The 18727-nt window shown below is 40.0% G+C and overlaps 1 protein-coding gene across 4 annotated transcripts in view; it reads right to left on the bottom strand.

The window, feature by feature from the left end:
* The window catches only part of LOC127502210 (NACHT, LRR and PYD domains-containing protein 12-like), a 113056-nt gene that overhangs the window by 84649 nt on the left and 9680 nt on the right, over positions 1–18727 (bottom strand). For 2 of the 4 annotated variants that reach the window (XM_051874911.1, XM_051874912.1), the window contains exons 3-4: positions 12233–12358; positions 9907–11814 (exon numbers count right to left, since the gene is read on the bottom strand). The exons of the other annotated variants lie outside the window; for them this stretch is intronic. In XM_051874911.1, coding sequence (XP_051730871.1) covers positions 9907–11814; positions 12233–12358 — 2034 coding nt within the window. The remainder of the gene's footprint in view (positions 1–9906; positions 11815–12232; positions 12359–18727) is intronic. 4 annotated transcript variants of the gene reach the window in all.

Raw genomic sequence — 18727 nt, 5'->3', positions numbered from 1 at the left:
AAATGTATAATTAAGGGTAGAGAAGCTGATAAAATTAAGTCCAGCTTTTTCATAAGAATTCATAACTACAGATTTTCTAATATAGTGTTTCTAATTTTTTCATAAGAAATTAAATGAACATTGGTCAACTGTCTTGGAAGTCTGAACATTGACAGAAAGAGATGTAGCAGAATACGCTAGACGTGAAAGACCCTCTGCTTTAGAAAGTAAAGTTCTACCCTGTGTAACCAGAGATTTAGTTTCTTTTTGGTTTTTTCCATAATCTGAGAAAAGTTATCAACACATCTATTCTTCATATGCTTAGAAACGACTATACCCAAATAAGTAACTTTATCTTTCACTGGGATGCCATCTATGTTTGTCAAACAACAATTTTTGATTTAAAATAGATTTAAAATTTTTAAGTGTAAGCCTGATGCCTGAGAGAATAAATTTATAATATTAATAGCTAAAGAAACCTGAGCAGAGTTGTGTAAAAACAGTGTAGTATCATCTGCGAGTTGACTCAGTATGATCTCTCTATCTGCAATAATAATGCCCTGTATAGTGCTTGCCCTAAGATAAACAGAAAGTAGTTGACCAGTTAAAAATAAATATGGTGAGATCGGGCAGCCTTGTCTAATTCGTCTTCAGTTTAATAGAACAGTTTGAATTTGCATAAAGTGTTTGAATAAATAGCTTTGATAAAAAAAAGAGACCAAAACCAAATTGTTCTAAGGCAAGAAAAAGAAACTTATGTTCAACAGAATCAAGTGATTTATAAAGGTCTAACAACAAAATAAAGCTCTCATCTACAGTTAAATCACAGCAATCAATAAGATCTAAAAATAATATTACATACCCGATTCCAAAAAAGTTGTGACACTGTACAAATTGTGAATAAAAAAGAAATGCAATAATTTACAAATCTCATAAACTTATATTTTATTCACAATAGAATATAGATAACATATCAAATGTTGAAAGTGAGACATTTTAGATTTCATGAGAGCTACACATTCCAAAAAAGTTGGGACAGGTAGCAATAAGAGGCCGGAAAAGTTAAATGTACATATAAGGAACAGCTGGAGGACCAATTTGCAACTTATTAGGTCAACTGGCAACATGATTGGGTATAAAAAGAGCCTCTCAGAGTGGCAGTGTCTCTCAGAAGTGAAGATGGGCAGAGGATCACCAATTCCCCCAATGCTGCGGCGAAAAATAGTGAAGCAATATCAGAAAGGAGTTTCTCAAAGAAAAATTGCAAAGAGTTTGAAGTTATCATCATCTAAAGTGCATAATATCATCCAAAGATTCAGAGAATCTGGAACAATCTCTGTGCGTAAGGGTCAAGGCCGGAAAACCATACTGGATGCCCGTGATCTTCGGGCCCTTAGATGGCACTGCATCACATACAGGAATGCTACTGTAATGGAAATCATAACATGGGCTCAGGAATACTTCCAGAAAACATTATCGGTGAACACAATCCACCGTGCCATTCGCCGTTGCCGGCTAAATCTCTATAGGTCAAAAAAGAAGCCATATCTAAACATGATCCAGAAGCGCAGGCGTTTTCTCTGGGCCAAGGCTCATTTAAAATGGACTGTGGCAAAGTGGAAAACTGTTCTGTGGTCAGACGAATCAAAATTTGAAGTTTTTTTTGGAAAACTGGGACGCCATGTCATCTGGACTAAAGACGACAAGGACAACCCATGTTGTTATCAGCGCTCAGTTCAGAAGCCTGCATCTCTGATGGTATGGGGTTGCATGAGTGCGTGTGGCATGGGCAGCTTACACATCTGGAAAGGCACCATCAATGCTGAAAAGTATATCCAAGTTCTAGAACAACATATGCTCCCATCCAGATGTCGTCTCTTTCAGGGAAGACCTTGCATTTTCCAACATGACAATGCCAGGCCACATACTGCATCAATCACAACATCATGGCTGCGTAGAAGAAGGATCCGGGTACTGAAATGGCCAGCCTGCAGTCCAGATCTTTCACCCATAGAAAACATTTGGCGCATCATAAAGAGGAAGATGCGACAAAGAAGACCTAAGACAGTTGAGCAACTAGAAGCCTGTATTAGACAAGAATGGGACAACATTCCTATTCCTAAACTTGAGCAACTTGTCTCCTCAGTCCCCAGACGTTTGCAGACTGTTATAAAAAGAAGAGGGGATGCCACACAGTGGTAAACATGGCCTTGTCCCAACTTTTTTGAGATGTGTTGATGCCATGAAATTTAAAATCAACTTATTTTTCCCTTAAAATGATACATTTTCTCAGTTTAAACATTTGATATGTCATCTATGTTGTATTCTGAATAAAATATTGAAATTTGAAAATTCCACATCATTGCATTCCTTTTTTATTCACAATTTGTACAGTGTCCCAACTTTTTTGGAATCGGGTTTGTTTTTGAAATATGCCTACCTGATAAGAAACCAGACTGGGATTCATCTATAATAGAATCTATTGCTTTTTAAAGACGTTTAGCAAAAATTAAGGCTAAAATTTTGTAATCATTAATAAGACGACATATTGGGCACCACTTATCAAGACAAAGAACATCTTTTTTGGGTTTTGGAAGTAACGTAATAAGGCCTTGTGCGAGTGTAGGGGGGAGAGAGCCTTTTAAAATACTTTCTCTGAAAACTTGCAAAAGAAAAGGAGCTAATTGCATGCGCTGTCAATCACAGGCCATAACATAGCATACGCGAATGACTTTAGTGCTTGAAAACATAGTCTACTAATAGTCCCTCTTTCTGCACTCATGGACAAAGGAGAATACTCTGAAAGGCTTGCACATTCAATGGTGTGCTAAACGGAGCAGAAATTTAGTATAGGAGGGTTGGGCTAAAGCTTTGAATATTCAAAAATATTATTTAAGTGGAGCATATTGTAACACTCCTAATGCACATGTTTTATTTTTCATTATTCTATTTATTTTGTACTTTTATAACACAAGATGCTTTTCAGTTTTGTAGCTGATTGTGACCTAATACCTTTTGTTCAGTCCTGCAAAATAAAAAAAAAAGACCTATGCAAGAATGCATTCCGTTAACTGCTTAGTGCTTAATACGCTATAGGAGACTGTACAGACCAGCTACGTCCACTAGTTGGAACAAACTGTGATTTGCATAATAAATACTGCAACAAAACTGTCTGTTCAAAATAAATGAAAAGAAATCTAGCATTGTGGATTTGTTTCTTTGTCCGGTAACACTTTAGTTTAGGGTCCAATTCTCACTATTAACTAGTTGCTTATTATTAGCATGCTTATTACTAGGATATTAGCTTTTTATTAGTACTTATAAAGCAGATATTATATTCTGCATGACCATATTCTACATCCCATAATTCTACCCAATACCAAAACTTAACAACTACCTTACTAACTATCAATGAGCAGTGTTGTAAATAAATAAGAAGAAAACAAGCAACGCCTGGTGGAATGAAGTGCGTAACCAAACACAAGCCCACTACCATGCTTCCACAGCATTGAGAAAAAGCTGAAACAAGCAGTAATTAGGAGTTTACTGAGGCAAAAGTCATAGTTAATAGTAAGTTAATAGTGAGATTTGCACCCTAAAATGTGACCATTTTTCCTATTGTACCAAAATCTTACTGAACCGTGACCCCAAAACCGAGGTACGTACCGAACCGTGACTTCTGTGTAGATAACCGACTGCATTTACGAGGATACTTACCAATCCAGCATTTCAATAAATTTGTGTTGGCTATTTGACTGTTTAAGCACATACCTGAAGCCCTTTGCTTATGCGCGTTGCGCACCGTCTTGGAGCGCACACACAGGTGGCCGCCTAGGGAACAGCGTCCGTTTTGTGGCTTAAAGCGCTTTTAATAGCACTGTTTATGTTTAATATCAAACACGTCCCGAAGTTTAGCAACAGTAGACTGCATTTTACATCCCTCTCTTATTCGGCTGATTTGGATGTTAAGTTTGGGTTAGGGAGGAATAAAAGTGCACCACTGTGAAGGAAAGGACAGTGTGCTGAACGGAATGCAGCAGCGGTACAGTAACACCGTGTCCTAACCAGACGCGATACGATAAGATTCCAGCGATGAGCAATTTGACTGTCCACACAGACGAGACGCGAAAATGAGAAGCAATAAAATCAATCAAAAACCACAGCCAATCAGAAGAGAGTGTGGGCGGGCTCTCTCGGCAAGAGCACAGCAGACACAATGAAATGGGCAAGTACATAGTAAAATTCATAAATATTACACAATTTAAACATTATATATGGAGTGACTGAACCACTTTGTCATAGAATACACTTGTTAGCATTGAGTTGACAGTTTGAACGTTCTTCTGCCCATTTATTTATTTTCAAGATCTAAGGTGAATTAGCCTGTGTTGTCTTCATTACATCTATAAAGCTGGGAACACAGAATATTCAAACTCACATTAGATGCTTTTAACATTAAATAAAGCACATACACAGTACCTGATATTATCATTGCCATACTTTGTGTTGCTGTTTCAGCCGCAACGTCGCGAAGAAATAGAAACCGTTTCTAAAATAGAATCATCACGTGTCACCGTCGCAGCTGGTTAGGACAAAAACTCAGATTAACATGGAAAAGATACCTTTTATCGCTTGTCGCGGCATCGCGTCTGGTTAGGACACAGTGTAATCGTTTTACCTCGATTATCTTGTTTTATCATTTGAAGCCAAAATCGAAATTGAAACCGAAAATATGATTAATTGCACAGCCCTAATGGATATTAAAATCACCAACAATAAGGACTTTATCCACAGCCAGTACTAACTCTGATAGAAAATCAGCAAAATCTTTGATAAAGTCTGTATGGTGTCCTGGTGGCCTGTATACAGTAGCCAGCACAAATGTCAAATGAAATTTGTCACTTACATTACATAACGTTACATAAAGCACTTCGAAGGATTTATATTTGACTTTTGAGTAATACTGAAGATATTACTATAAATAACAGCAACACCTCCCCCTTAGCCTTTCCGACGCTGTGTGTCGATAATAGTAACCTTAAAGGCTAGACTCATTTAAAGTGATGTAATCGTCTGGTTTCAGCCAGGTTTCTTTCAAACACAGCAAATCCAGATTATTGTCTGTGATAATATAATTTACAATAAGTGCTTTTGAAGAAAGGGATCTAATATTCAGCAACCCAAGCTTTTTCCATTTGTTTATCAGTATTATCTCTATTTTATTTGTTGAACATTAAATTTTTACCCTTAAATGGGTTTGGAAATTTTTTGTATTTACTAATTCAGGGTACAGACACAGTATCTATGTGATGTTATCTAGGTGAAAGAGTTTCTATGTGTTGGGATTTATATGACTTCTGTAACGTGAGGCAGCTAGCAGACGGTCGGTTTAGCCAGTCTGTCTGCTTCCTGACCTGGACCCCAGTTTGTCATGTTTCAGCTCTAAGACTATGTGCCATATTACTAGAGAGAAGAGCGGCACCATCCCAGGAGGGATGAATACCATCTCTTTTCAACAGGTCAGGTCTGCCCCAAAAACTATTCCAATTGTCTATGAACCCTATATTATTCTGCGGACACCACTTAGACAGCCAGCCATTGAGTGATGATAGTCTGCCAAGTACGAACAGGAAGAGGGCCAGAGAAAATTACTTTTTCTGACATTGTACTTGCAAGTTCACACACCTCCTTAATGTTCATTTTAGTGATCTCCGACTGCCGAAGTCGAACATCATTAGTGCCGACGTGAATAATAATCTTACAGTATTTATGATTAGCATTAGCCAGCACTTTTAAATTTGCTTTGATGTCAGGTGCTCTGGCTCCCGGCAAACATGTGACTATGGTGGCTGGTGTCTCTATTTTCACGTTCCGTGTAATAGAATCGCCAATAACTAGGGCACTTTCAACAGGATTCTCAGTGGGTGCGTCACCGAGTGAGGAGAAACTGTTTGATGTTCTAATTGGAACGGAACAGTGGTGTTTTTTGCGACTAGGCCGCCTCACCGTTACCCAATTGCCCTGCTGCGCGGGCTCTACAGCCGGAACCGAACAATGTACAGAGTTCCTTAAGCTAGTCGCATCCAAAACAGTATCTAAAGCCCTTGCATTCTTGCTATCCTCGATTAAAGTCTGGAATGCGTGTCTCTAATTCTGAGATTTTCTCTGTCAGCCTGACTATCTCCCTGCATTTATGACATGTGAATCCATCGTCGCTGACAGAGAAAGCTATACTATGCATATGACAGGCAGAACACGTAACAACAAAAGGAGAGGATGACATGACTCACCGTGTTTGTAGACTAATCCGACTTACCACAGTTGTTTGATAGTGAGCTAACAAGCTAGCGAAATGCTGACGTGTTGTGATAGTGATTTAGATTAAAAGATTAAAAGCTAGCGACATCAAATTAATGTGATAGGCAATATTAGACAATATCAGATATATGGTGATGATAAAATAGACAACAAGCAATGATAATAAATAGATTCAAAACAAACAAACACAGCTATACGGAGCTACAGACGCAAACTATTCAGCAGTGAGGCAGACAGGAGTAGACAAGAGCAATCGATCAGCATAGCAATCAAAAGAATGTAGTGTAGGAAAAACATATACTAGTCACTGTGGACCAGCGACTGTCTGGTTACCTACATTCTTCAAAATAACTTTTATTTTTAACAGAAGAAAGAAACTCATTAGGGTTTAAAACAACTTGAGAGTAAATTATGACAGACTTTTTGGGGGGTAACTATCCGTAACTATCCCTAAAGAGAAAATCACCCACTGCTCTTGCCTGAAAACTTTAATATATTAGCTTTAATAAGAAACAATGTATAATTTATATAGTGAAGTCTAGCATTTTATTTTTTATATTTGTTAATTTAATTTTTTTACTTCAATGCTACTGTTAAATACATCTACTGTAGCTGAAAAAAAAAAAAAAGCACTGTTGATTTCATTTGTATAATGTGTAGCCTATCTTTTTCTAATTTTTTAATAACAAAGATAGAATAATGACACTTTGGCCTAAATATATGCCATTATTTTTTATTGTATATTTTTTTATTTTGTAAGGCTGTGTTTTTAAAATAGGGAAATTATTTAGGCTGTAATGCTCAGTCACTTGCAAAATAGTAAAACCAACATGAAGAATTGTGATAAAATCATGAAAAAAACAAAATTGTGATATGATATTTTTGCCATATCGCCCACCCCTAGCTGAAAGCTGCTATTTTCTGTTATTACAAAGCATATGCTGTTAATAACAGCCTATTACTGCTGTTATTTATTGCTATTTCTTGTTGTAATAAGAAATATTTAGCATTTTACTTAAATTATTCCTGAGTGTATAGGATATGTTTAAGATAAGTTTGTACAACATTTGCCTTCATATTTAATGCATATTTCCTGCAAAGATATCTAACAAATAACAAATAATTTGTTTTACATTTACACCATGTTGATCACTTCAGGTGTGGTGCATATAAGACAGCAACTCTGTGATGAGTTTTGAAGAACTTAATCCTGGATCATGTCAAATCGTCAACAGTAAAATCCAGATAACTGACTAATCCATGTATGAAGAACAGGCCCCAGCACTACACATTTTAACTCTTCCTAATCAAACACACCTGATTCAACTCTTTAGCTTGTTAGTAGAGACTCCAAGACCAGAAATAGATGAGTCAGATAAAGGAGACATCCAAAATGAGCACTGTTGAGAAACACTGGCGTACACATTTTATAAAACAAATAAATAAATATATAGCAGCAAACTGAAAGTGTGGTATTAATTTAATCTTCCACACTCCACATGAACACTTGGATATGTGTCTAATAATAGTGGACATTTATGTAGGTTCATGTTAACTTTAGCACAAGCAGCCATGTAAAGTGGCTAACGTTAGGCTACTACTTACGTTTCAAATAATAAGCCATTCTTTACTTTTTCAAAATGATCCACCCGTTGGATTTCCTGCTCGACATAATTACCACATGGACCAGCTGTGTTAACGATCTGTCCGTCACAGTCTGTGTGACTTCACTATTTCCTGTGGAGTTTTTTTCTGTGAATAACCAACCAAGTAAAATTTGGTTGACTAAGGCTCTTCTCCTTTACTAACTTTTGGTCGACTATTAGAGGGCAGCTCTACTGCTGTGCTTCAGATATTTAAACAGAAAAATGTAGCAATGCTTTGCTGAAGATATAAAAATCTGAGTTTTGAATTATGAATCCGAGAGACTCCTCTGAGATTCACTGCATCTGAACGCCTGTGTGGGGCTCATAATAACATTCCCTGTGATGTTAATGTTAGTTGTTATAGAGAGCATACCCCCCATATGTCTTTATTTTATTTTGTTTAGTTCATTTTGATAGTTATGTTTTCTAAATTTATGATTGGGGTTAAAAATGTTGGTGCAAATGCATAAAATCCTGCTTAATGTGAGTAATGCTCAAGCAGGCATTTTGTTTTAGTGATCAGACAGGAAAGGGCGTCCGCGGAAGAAAGGCGCGAGCGTGAAGGATACGTGACAGAATAAGTTTTGGGGCGATGGTTGAAAGAGGCACGCAGAGATTTTGTGTACTGCAAATAAATGTAAACAGTGAACAACATTAAACGAACCCATCAAACTAAGCACGCCTGGAACTTCATTTATTTCGGCATGCAACACCTGCAGAACAGCACTTCACACCTACTTTACCTGATCAGTTTCATAAGCGTCCAGCAGTGGTGAGTAGTGAGGAAATGAGGAGAGAGATGCAATGATGTTAGACAATCACAACAGCAGACATTTAGTGACAAGAGTCAGACTGAGACTGGAAAATAATCATGATTTGCAAATATATGACTGTTTTTTGAGCAAAAACTTTAAGATTATAAGTGCACTTCAATGAACACATTACATGGAAATCAAGCAATAAGTTAAGTTAACATTATTTAGTAAACTGATTTCCACTCTAATGAAAAATAAACAATAAATGTAACCATTTATAAGAAAAAAAAATGTTTTGTTATAGCTTTTGTAGCAAGAGTGCCGCCATCTTGCAGTTCTACAGCCTGTGACGTCACGGGGTTGGTTGTCTTGCCTGAGTTACACAGTTAAAATTCAGTTAAAGACAGATAGTGGAGGACAGATAGTGAAAGATAAAGACAGTGACAGTGAAAGATGGAAACTTGAAAAAAGCCACAATCAGGACTCCATACGGTGGATAATCTCCAAACGTTATCCCTAATCCCGTCATCTTCCTCGTCATCATCTTTTCTGATCCTTTTGTATTACATGCAATAAAGTTTTTAACCAACTTTTTCTTCACTGCTGGAGTCCTGAATTATTTTTGTTTGTCTTTTTTATCAGCCCAGAACTGCCTTGCAAACAGCGCTGAAGCCCTCTACTGGTCAACTACAGATATTATGAGTTTATCTATTACTAGTAACCATTACAGCAACTAGTAAAACGCAGAAAAATCAAAGACTAGAATCAAAAATATAGTAAATTGTACTATTTAGAAAAATATATTAGTTAATAATAATGCAATAATAATATTAATATTTAATATTAATCATAAATTGATAATAATAATAATAATATTGTATAGTAATATTCTTCATTAATCCAACCAACCAACCAACCCTGTGATATCACCGGTTGTAGAACTGCAAGATGGTGGCGTCTTGCTACAAAAGCTATAACAAAATATCTTTTTTCTTTAAATGGTTACATTTATTGTGTTTGTTATATAAAATTTGTTTATTAAATAATGTTAATTTGACTGACGGCTTAATTTCCACTTTAAAATAATGAAGACAAGTCATGACCCCTTTAAGGCTCTAATCTTATTTAGGATAAAATCTCTCATTTAGGAAATGGTGCTAAATTCATTATTAAACATGATTCTTCATTTGTTAATAATTAACACTCACAGAGCTTTTCTGCAGTTGATCACAGCTGGTATCAGTCTTCTTCTACCCTCATCTGATGTGTTGTATTTCTTCAGATCAAACTCATCCAGAACCTCCTCTGATATCTCGAGCATGTAGGCAATTGCTGAGCAGTGAGCAGGAGAGAGTTTCTTCTCTGAGTGTTTGTCTGATTTCACAAACTCCTGAATCTCTCTGTACAGAGTCTGATCTTTCACTTCCAGCAGACAGAGGAACAGATTGATGGATTGACCAGTGGAGAGTCCATGTCCATCTTTGATCTTCTTTTGAATGTACTCTGTGGTACTCCTGATGTTCTCTGAGCTTTTCTCTGTGTGTGTCAGTAGATCCTGTAAGAGTCTCTGATTGGACTCCAGTGAGACGCCCAGCAGGAACCGCAGGAACAGATCCAGCTGTCCATTCTTACTCTCAAGGGCTTTATCTACTGCTGATGTTAGTAGATCATACAGAGAGTCTTTATCAGATCTGTAAAATCTGAATTCATGCAGTGGTTCCTTGTTCTTCGTTAAATAGTAGTAAAACACATAGAAAGCGGCGAGAAACTCCTGAACACTCAGATGAATGAAGCTGTAGACTTTCCTCTGATGAATCACAGATTCCTCCTTAAAGATCTCAGTGCAAATCCCAGAATACACTGAGGCGTCAGTGACGTCTATACTGCTCTCTCTCAGGTCCTCCTCATAGAACATCACATTGCCCTTCATCAGCTGATTGAAAGCCACTTCAGCAAGTTTCACAATCACTTCTCTGTTGGACTGCAGAAGTTTCTCTGGATCTCTCTCTTCATACTTCTGATTCCTCATGTTGATCTGAATCAGCAGGAAGTGGATGTACATTTCAGTCAGAGTTTGAGGGATTTCTGTACTCAGATCTTCTTTCAGGAGCTTCTGAAGCACAGTGGATGAGATCCAGCAGAAGACGGGTATGTGGCACATGATGTGGAGGCTTCTTGCTCTTCTGATGTGTGAGATGATTCTGCTGGCTTGATGCTCGTCACTGATTCTCTTCCTGAAATATTCCTCCTTCTGAGGCTCATTGAATCCCTGAATCTCTGTCAGACGGTTGATGCATTCGGAGGGGATCTGATTGGCTGCTGCTGGTCTGGAGGTGATCCAGATGAGAGCAGAGGGAAGCAGCTCTCCTTTCATGAGCTTTGACATCAACATACCCACTGATGAAATCTCAGTCACATCAGAAACTTTCTCATCGTCTGAAAACATCAGTGTGATTCTGCTTTCATCCAGACCATCAAAGATGAACACAACTTTACACTCCTCATAAATCTTTGAGTCCAGATTTTGAAGTTCAGGATGAAAGTCCAGCAGAAGTCTGTGAAGACTGTACTGATGATCTCGGATCAAGTTCAGCTCTCGAAATGGAAGCACAAACATGAAATCTACATCCTGATTGGCTTTTCCCTCGGCCCAGTCCAGAATGAACTTCTGCACAGAGACGGTTTTTCCGATTCCAGCGATGCCTTTAGTAAGAACAGTCTTGATCTGGTGCTTCTCCTCACATCCTGGTTCAGGTGAGGCTTTAAAGATGTCATTGCAGTAGATTGGAGTGTCTTGTGAGTGTTGTGTTCTGGCTGTTTTCTCCATCTGTAAAACCTCATGTTCTTCATTCACTCCTTCACTCTCTCCCTCTATGATGTAGAGCTGTGTGTAGATCCTGTTCAGGAGGGTTTCATTCTCTTGGAGCTTGTTTCCTTCAAATAATCTCTCATACTTGTTCTTCATGCTGCTTTTGTGTCGGTCTTTGACTCTCTGTAGTTCATCATTTATTGGTTGATCATGTCTATTCAGGGACGCCGTAACATTCCTTAAAGTGTTGTTCAGACAGAAGACTGAGGTGGCTCCTCGAGCGATGCTTCGCTCTCCACCTACTCTGCTGAAATAACACAAGAAGAACAGATTAAAACTATATGACACATTGCTTCAAAGCAGTATCACAGATAAGAATAAAAATTCAAAGAAAAGGAAAACAGTGCCTTTCAATCCTCCAGTGAGCAGCTAAAGGTGACAGAGACCAGGAACAAACTCACTAAAAGGTTTAAGTAAGAAAAGAGGAAAAAGCCAAAACCTCATCCTCAATCTGAAATAAGAGATTCTGTTAGGCAATAAGTTTCTTATCTCTGGATATCTGGATCAAAGTTTATTTTCTATCACTGAACGTTTGTCCGCAGGTGAAATCAGAAATAAAAACCAAACTCATCTCTCTGTGCATTCAGTGTGTTTTTGACTCTCACATTATTTGCCTCCTAGTTTCACTGGAACAGTTAAATCACCAACTTCATGTTTATACTCACAGTTGATCAGGAGTCACTGTTTCATCACTGAATTTAAGAGGAGGATCCATGGATCCGTCACTCTTCATAGACACACAGCTGGGTTCTGGAGATGAAGATCTCTGTCTCTTCCTCTTCCTGGAGATACTGAGAAAACACACCAAAATAACTCTACTTTTAGTTCTGCCTGCTGTTTTATTTATCTTAAGTCATTTTGTTTTCTCTAATACCCTTTTCCATTCACTGAATGTGTGTCCACAGAATTTATCTTTTTTTTTTATCGTTTTGATATCGTTTTAACATATAAAAATGATGAAGACAAACAATCAGCCATTACAACAGTAAGTAAAAATCAAAATAAGTGTAAAAAAAAATAAATAATAATAATAATTAAAACTGCTCAGTTACACTGAAGAGTAAATGACAGAGATACAGAAAACAAATATTTGAGACATAGTATGCTTCAAAATATATGCAAGACTATACATGTGTGATGATGAACATTTGAGGTTATCGTCACACGAAGCATCAGTGAATGGTATTGTTGTATATATTGATTTCTTGTTTATTTTGTGTAATGATTTGGATGTGATTTGTTTATGAAAACAGTAACAATTTCTAGTGTTCAAAGTGTGTGGGGTAATTGAATACATGAAAAAAACAGAGACTTTGATGGTTTCATATTTATTTTATTTTGAATTAGGGATGCACCGATCCGACTTTTTTGCTTCCGATACAGATTCCGATACCTGGGATTCAGTATCGGCCGATACCGATCCAATATTCAAGTAATAATAATAAAAAGTGCTAAATTACCTAATTAACTGTATGCCTCACTATGTGGAAGAAACTGGGATCATTCTTTTGTGCAGGGCATCAGGCTTGACTTAAACATTACTTTCCTAATTTTGTAAAACAAAACAAACAGACACAAATGTAGTGAATTATTTATTAAATAATTGTGCATCAGTGCAACAACTGTAAATAAACCAATAGCTTCACTAGCTTGGTAGACATTCAAAATAAACAGGACTCCTTCATCCATGACTCATGGCTTGTTTTTTATTAATGTTTGAGTCATACATGACATAAACTAAATATATTTATATATAAATATAGGCTATACTATAAAATTAAAAGACATTTCTTTTAAATTTATAGCGGAGTTTTTTTTTTTATTTAGTGAGGCAGCAACATATGATAGATAGGACAGAACAAAAAATGCTATTAACAATCTTTCATTGCGCAAAAGCATTATAATATGAACGGCTCCCATACAGTGTGGCACAAAGCGCTTATGCGCATCCCGTGTGCAGAATGATGCGCTTGAAGCATCATGGAGTCACAGCACGCAGCGGCAGTGCTCCGCATTGAAAAGTTCAAAGCACAAAGTGAAGATATATTGATGCGTATTATATTACCGGTATCGTTGTCTACAGATGAAGTGTAATAATAGAAACATTGATTCATCTTGGAGAGAGTTTCATTGTGTTGACTGTCGTAACCGAACGCGACACGCAGTTTGAATCCTGAATGGAGAATGTCTCCCTCCGCTGCGGCTGTCAGTAATTTACATGAACTTTAATTTAACGACTTAAATATTTATTTGTACCTCAAATTAAACTATGGAATGGCTTCAGAACACTTGGAATATAGTGCACAGAAACTTTATGGTGTTTTTTAATGTTTTTGTGCCTTTTGTGGAGGTTAACAATAACACAGGATAGTACACGCACAATATCGGATTTGGATCGGTCCCATCCGGCCGATAACCAATCCAGCAAAAATGGCGGTATTGGAGCCGATACCCAATCTGAGTATCGGATCGGTGCATCCCTATTTTTAATATGTTTTTGTGTAATACTTTCAGATTATAGCTTACCTATCTGGTCCTGTGTTCTGAGGGGTGGGTTCTGATGATGAGGATGTCTGGAATTCTCCTTTAATTAGTGGTTTTTACCATTTATGGGTGCAGAGATAGATATAAGTGGTTATACTTTAGTTTGGTATATGTATTGTTATTTTGATCAATAATGATATGAGTCAGTGAGTGTCTGATAGAATGATGATGCTTTATGGTAGCCATGTGTGTTAAACTACCCCCATTAAGTGGTATGATCCGCTAGAGTTTGGCGGGAAGATCTGCTATTTGATCTGCACTGGCCAAACTTAATAAGGTGCTTACCAATGAGCAAACCATCAGTATGAAAGATAGGGGAGTAGGGATTCCAATTAGAGTGGATATCACAAACTTTTTCTGCTGCTCTCCAGACCGACAGAACGTGTGACACTAAAGGACCGAAACAAAGTTTACACTTATATAAAGGGATATTAGCAAATAAAACTTCATCTAACTTCAGAGGAAGAACCAGATTTTCCTCCAGGGAATGCCAAGAAACATCAATTTTATCATCATACCAGCTAAACAGGGGACGTAGTATAAACACCCAGTGATACAACTTAAAATTGGGATGTGAAAGTCCACCAATTGCATTGTGGAAAGTTTAAGACATGGCCATTTGCCATTCCAGACAAATTTGGTAATTATGCTCTGTAACCTGTCCCAAAAACGAGATGGGAGAGGCAAGGGCAGCATAAACTCACAAAGTTAATTCGAGAGAGTACATTCATTTTGATAATCGAGATCGAAAATCGAAATATGATGACTGGTTCCACATATAGTGATTGGGGTGATACCTTTATCTATGCGTATTGTCTGTGCCAGTGGCTCAAGCAAAAGTGCAAAAAGAAACAGGCTTATGCCCCCCATATTTTTCCCGATGTGAGCTATCAGCTCCAGTCCACTACAATTTTGAGCGGTTAAGGCCCGGGTATACTTCATTTCCCACGCACAGTTGAGCACGCAAGCCTTTCAAAGAGACTCCTTTGCCCGTAAGTGCGGAAAGAAGCGTGGCCACTGTTAAAAGAATCAAAGCTAGTCCACAGTCTAGTAAATGTTTCTTGCTTGTGCCAACTGAAAACACATGAAAAACATAATGAGACAGGAGAGACTCGGACATTACATTACTGAACACTGAATGGTCCATGCATGTGGATTTGGATAAAACAGTTAATCGCTTAGATGCCATGTCTGTTCATTGCCATTTATCCCTTCACAGTGGCGTATAAAGGATGGGCACGCAGGGCTATTAAATTATTCTTCTTATTATCATGCTACTTTTATTATTAAATTAATATTACAATTCATTTGCCCCACGATATATAGCGCATTGCCACAACCGACGCGCTGCAAGGATAATAAAACATTAGTTAGATAGTTTACTCCTCATTTAAAAACAACTTGTTTAACACGAAATACTAGTAAAGTACTATTTTACCTCATTGTTCCTCCTTGGCTAAATTCAATTCGACCATCAGTTTTCACACTTTTATGTGGAAAAAAGCTTTAAAAATTAAATATTTATTGTGCACTTTAGTTAGGTAAATTGAATAAAAAATGAGTTCCCTTGCGATACTACATGAGTACTGCATCGTTCATCTTATTAATTAATACTGATTATTAATAAGACAAGACGCTATGGGGAAAACTCCTTTATCTCAGATTCTGAAGCCTTTATACAATCACGCAGTGTGAACTGCATGGGCATTGGTTTGTGAAGTTAAAGAAAACGAACCAATGACAGCACGGAACGCGCGAGCCCGCCAAAAGGGGCGGGGTCTCGGACTATATAAGCGGCCGTCTCACCATGGCAAATCGATTCATTCTCCTTCAGCGACGCAGACATCATTTCTTCACTTGATCTACGAGACTTGAAGCTGCCTTGACCTGCAAGCAGCTGGATTCGCCACTGATTAACTCGCTGCTCTGCAGCAGTTTGATCAGTTCGCCTCCCTGCTCGCCGCTCTCTATTCTGCTCACCGCTCTCTAGCGGCCGCCGCCTCGAGCAGCCTGTCGCTGCTCTCGTGCAGCGCTGATCGCCCGCCGCTTCGCAGCAGCCAGATCAGCTCACCGCACTCAAGCAGCTCTGTTCCCACGCCGTTGCTAGCAGCCTGGTCAGCGCTTCGCCCCAGAGCCGCCTGCAGTTCTTGCGAGAGCACTATGGTGTATCCTTTGCAGCTCTGTTGCCTCTAAAAGAGCTTTTTCTAAAGAGCAAATTTCTGTGACGTCGTTACAAATGTTGCGCCACGATTGTGGCATGTGCTGAGCCCCTCTGCACGCTGATGACGGGCACAGTGAGTGCGTGTGATGTCTGGGCAAGTCCCACGCAGAAGCCGTGCTCACTGAATCGACCTGCTCTCATTGCAAGGGTATGAGTCTTACTTCTTTGCGCTCGCAGATAGCATTCTTTTCAGAACGCGACTCCGCCCTTCGCGCCCTCCCGTTTTCTTCCTCTCAGGAGCCTGTGAGGAAAAAACAGCAGGGCAGAGGATCCCAGCGTTCGGATGAGAGTGAGCTCACGTTGGCTCAGGTTCCACGTGCCTCATTCTCTCCACATGGAGAGGTTTCCCCCGTCCATTTTTCCCGCCCAGACCAATGCCCCTCTGCCATCGCAAGCGACTTGGTCTCGTTCAGGGGATCTGATGATGAGCTGCAGGACGACAGCATGTCCTTGGCGGCTTCAGATGCCGAGGAGTGGTCGGGCTCACTTCCTGACCCCACCCTCTTGCCATCTTTGGAACCAATTGACGTCAGGGCATCAATCGACTCGGAGCTCACCCGTGTGCTGTCTAAAGCAGTTGAGCAGCTCGGTCTGGAGTGGTCTGCGCCTGAGGAACCCACATGCAGCCGTTTAGACGAGTAGTTCCTTCCGGCCCAAGATAGCGTCAGAAGTCGGCCTGATGTTCAAGAGAGGAAGAGGAGGAGGCTAAGTCCCTCCGTGCCCGGACCACCCTCCAAAATGCCTCGCCCAGTTTTCCTGTCACCCCGTTCAGTTCCAGGTCCTCAAGAAAAAGTGTTTGTTGCCTGCACAGAGCCTGTTCAAATGCCCTGATAGTGCACCGCTGTGATAGCGGACATAAAAAACAAACATACTCAAAAAGAGAGCAAATTTCCTCTTCCACCCAATACACGCACCACAGTCCCTCACAGGGATTTAGTGCCAGAACCAATTCAGCCCCTCGCCACACGGGCCGAGGCCTGGCAGGCCATCCCCGGAGTGTCAGCTTGGGTTCTGAACAAAATAAAATGAGGTTATGTACTCCAATTCGCTCAAAGGGCCCCGTTTTTCAACGCCGTGGTCCAAACCTCTGTGGAAAGCAAGGATGCACATATCCTGCGTTCCGAGGTAAACACCATGCTGGCGAAAGGAGCCATAGAGGTGGTTCCTCCAGCACTGAGCGAGTCAGGTTTTTACAGCAGGTACTTCCTCGTCCCCAAAAAGGATGGCGGTCTCAGACCCATTCTCGATCTCAGACATTCGAACAGGGCCCTGATAAAGCGCTCATTCAGAATGATCACTTTGAAGCAGATCTTCCCGCAAATACGCCCGGGAGACTGGTTCTTTACCCTGGATCTGAAAGACGCTTATTTTCACATCCAGATAGCCCCCATCACAGGCAATTCTTGAGATTCGCCTTCGAAGGGGTGGCATATCAATACACGGTCCTTCCGTTCGGGCTATCTCTGGCTCCCCGCACTTTTACGAAGTGCATGGATGCGGCTCTCTCCCCTCTGAGACAGATGGGTGTGCACATACTGAACTACCTCGACGACTGGCTCATTCTGGCCCAGTCGGAGATGGAGCTAATATCCCACAGATCCATGCTTGGGGCTCGGGGTCAATTTTGCAAAGAGCTTGTTATCTCCCAGCCAATGTGTGTCATTCCTGGGGATAATTTTAGACTCGACCCACTTGAGGGTCACAGTCACTCCAGATCGTTCTCTGGCCATTCAGCAGCTCGTACAAACCTTTATGCCCGAGGCTTCTCTGCCGCTCAGAACGTTTCAGAGGATGCTATGTCTGATAAGTTCAGCATCTGCGGCTCTGCAGCTGGGCTTGCTTCACATGCGCCCTCTGCAGCTCTGGCTGAAACCACGGGTCCCGCCCCTAGCCTGGCAACATGGTCGTTGCTCGCTCAAGGTGAACCAGGCGTGTGTCACAACCCTGGCCCCTTGGATGAACCCTTGCTGGTTCAAGCAGGGCGTGGCAATTGGGGCGATAGACAAGAGGAAGGTCCTCTTCACAGATGCCTCCAAGATGGGTTAGGGAGCTCTGTGCGACAACCGTCCGGCCTTTGGTGCTTGGAACGACCTGGAAAGCAAGCTGCATATCAACCGCCTGGAAATGATGGCAGTATATCGAGCTCTCCAGGTTTTCCTTCCTCTCCTGGTGGGACACCATATCTTGGTCAGGTCAGACAACATGACGGTGGTGTCCTTCATAAATCACAAGGGTGGCCTCTCTTCAAAGCCCCTCTTCACTCTAGCGAAAACCATCCTAGAGTGGGCCCAGTGCAACCTCGTTGAGAGCAGCACACATACAGGGTGTGCTGAACATTCATGTTGTCCCGGAGCAACCTTCCCTCAGAGGAATGGTCACTCCACCCCCGCTCAAT

The sequence above is a fragment of the Ctenopharyngodon idella genome, chromosome 20 (assembly GCF_019924925.1).
Source record: "Ctenopharyngodon idella isolate HZGC_01 chromosome 20, HZGC01, whole genome shotgun sequence".
In the NCBI taxonomy this organism is placed as follows: domain Eukaryota; kingdom Metazoa; phylum Chordata; class Actinopteri; order Cypriniformes; family Xenocyprididae; genus Ctenopharyngodon; species Ctenopharyngodon idella.
Note: the sequence above shows the minus strand (reverse complement) of the source record. Positions and strands in the feature narration are given on the sequence as shown.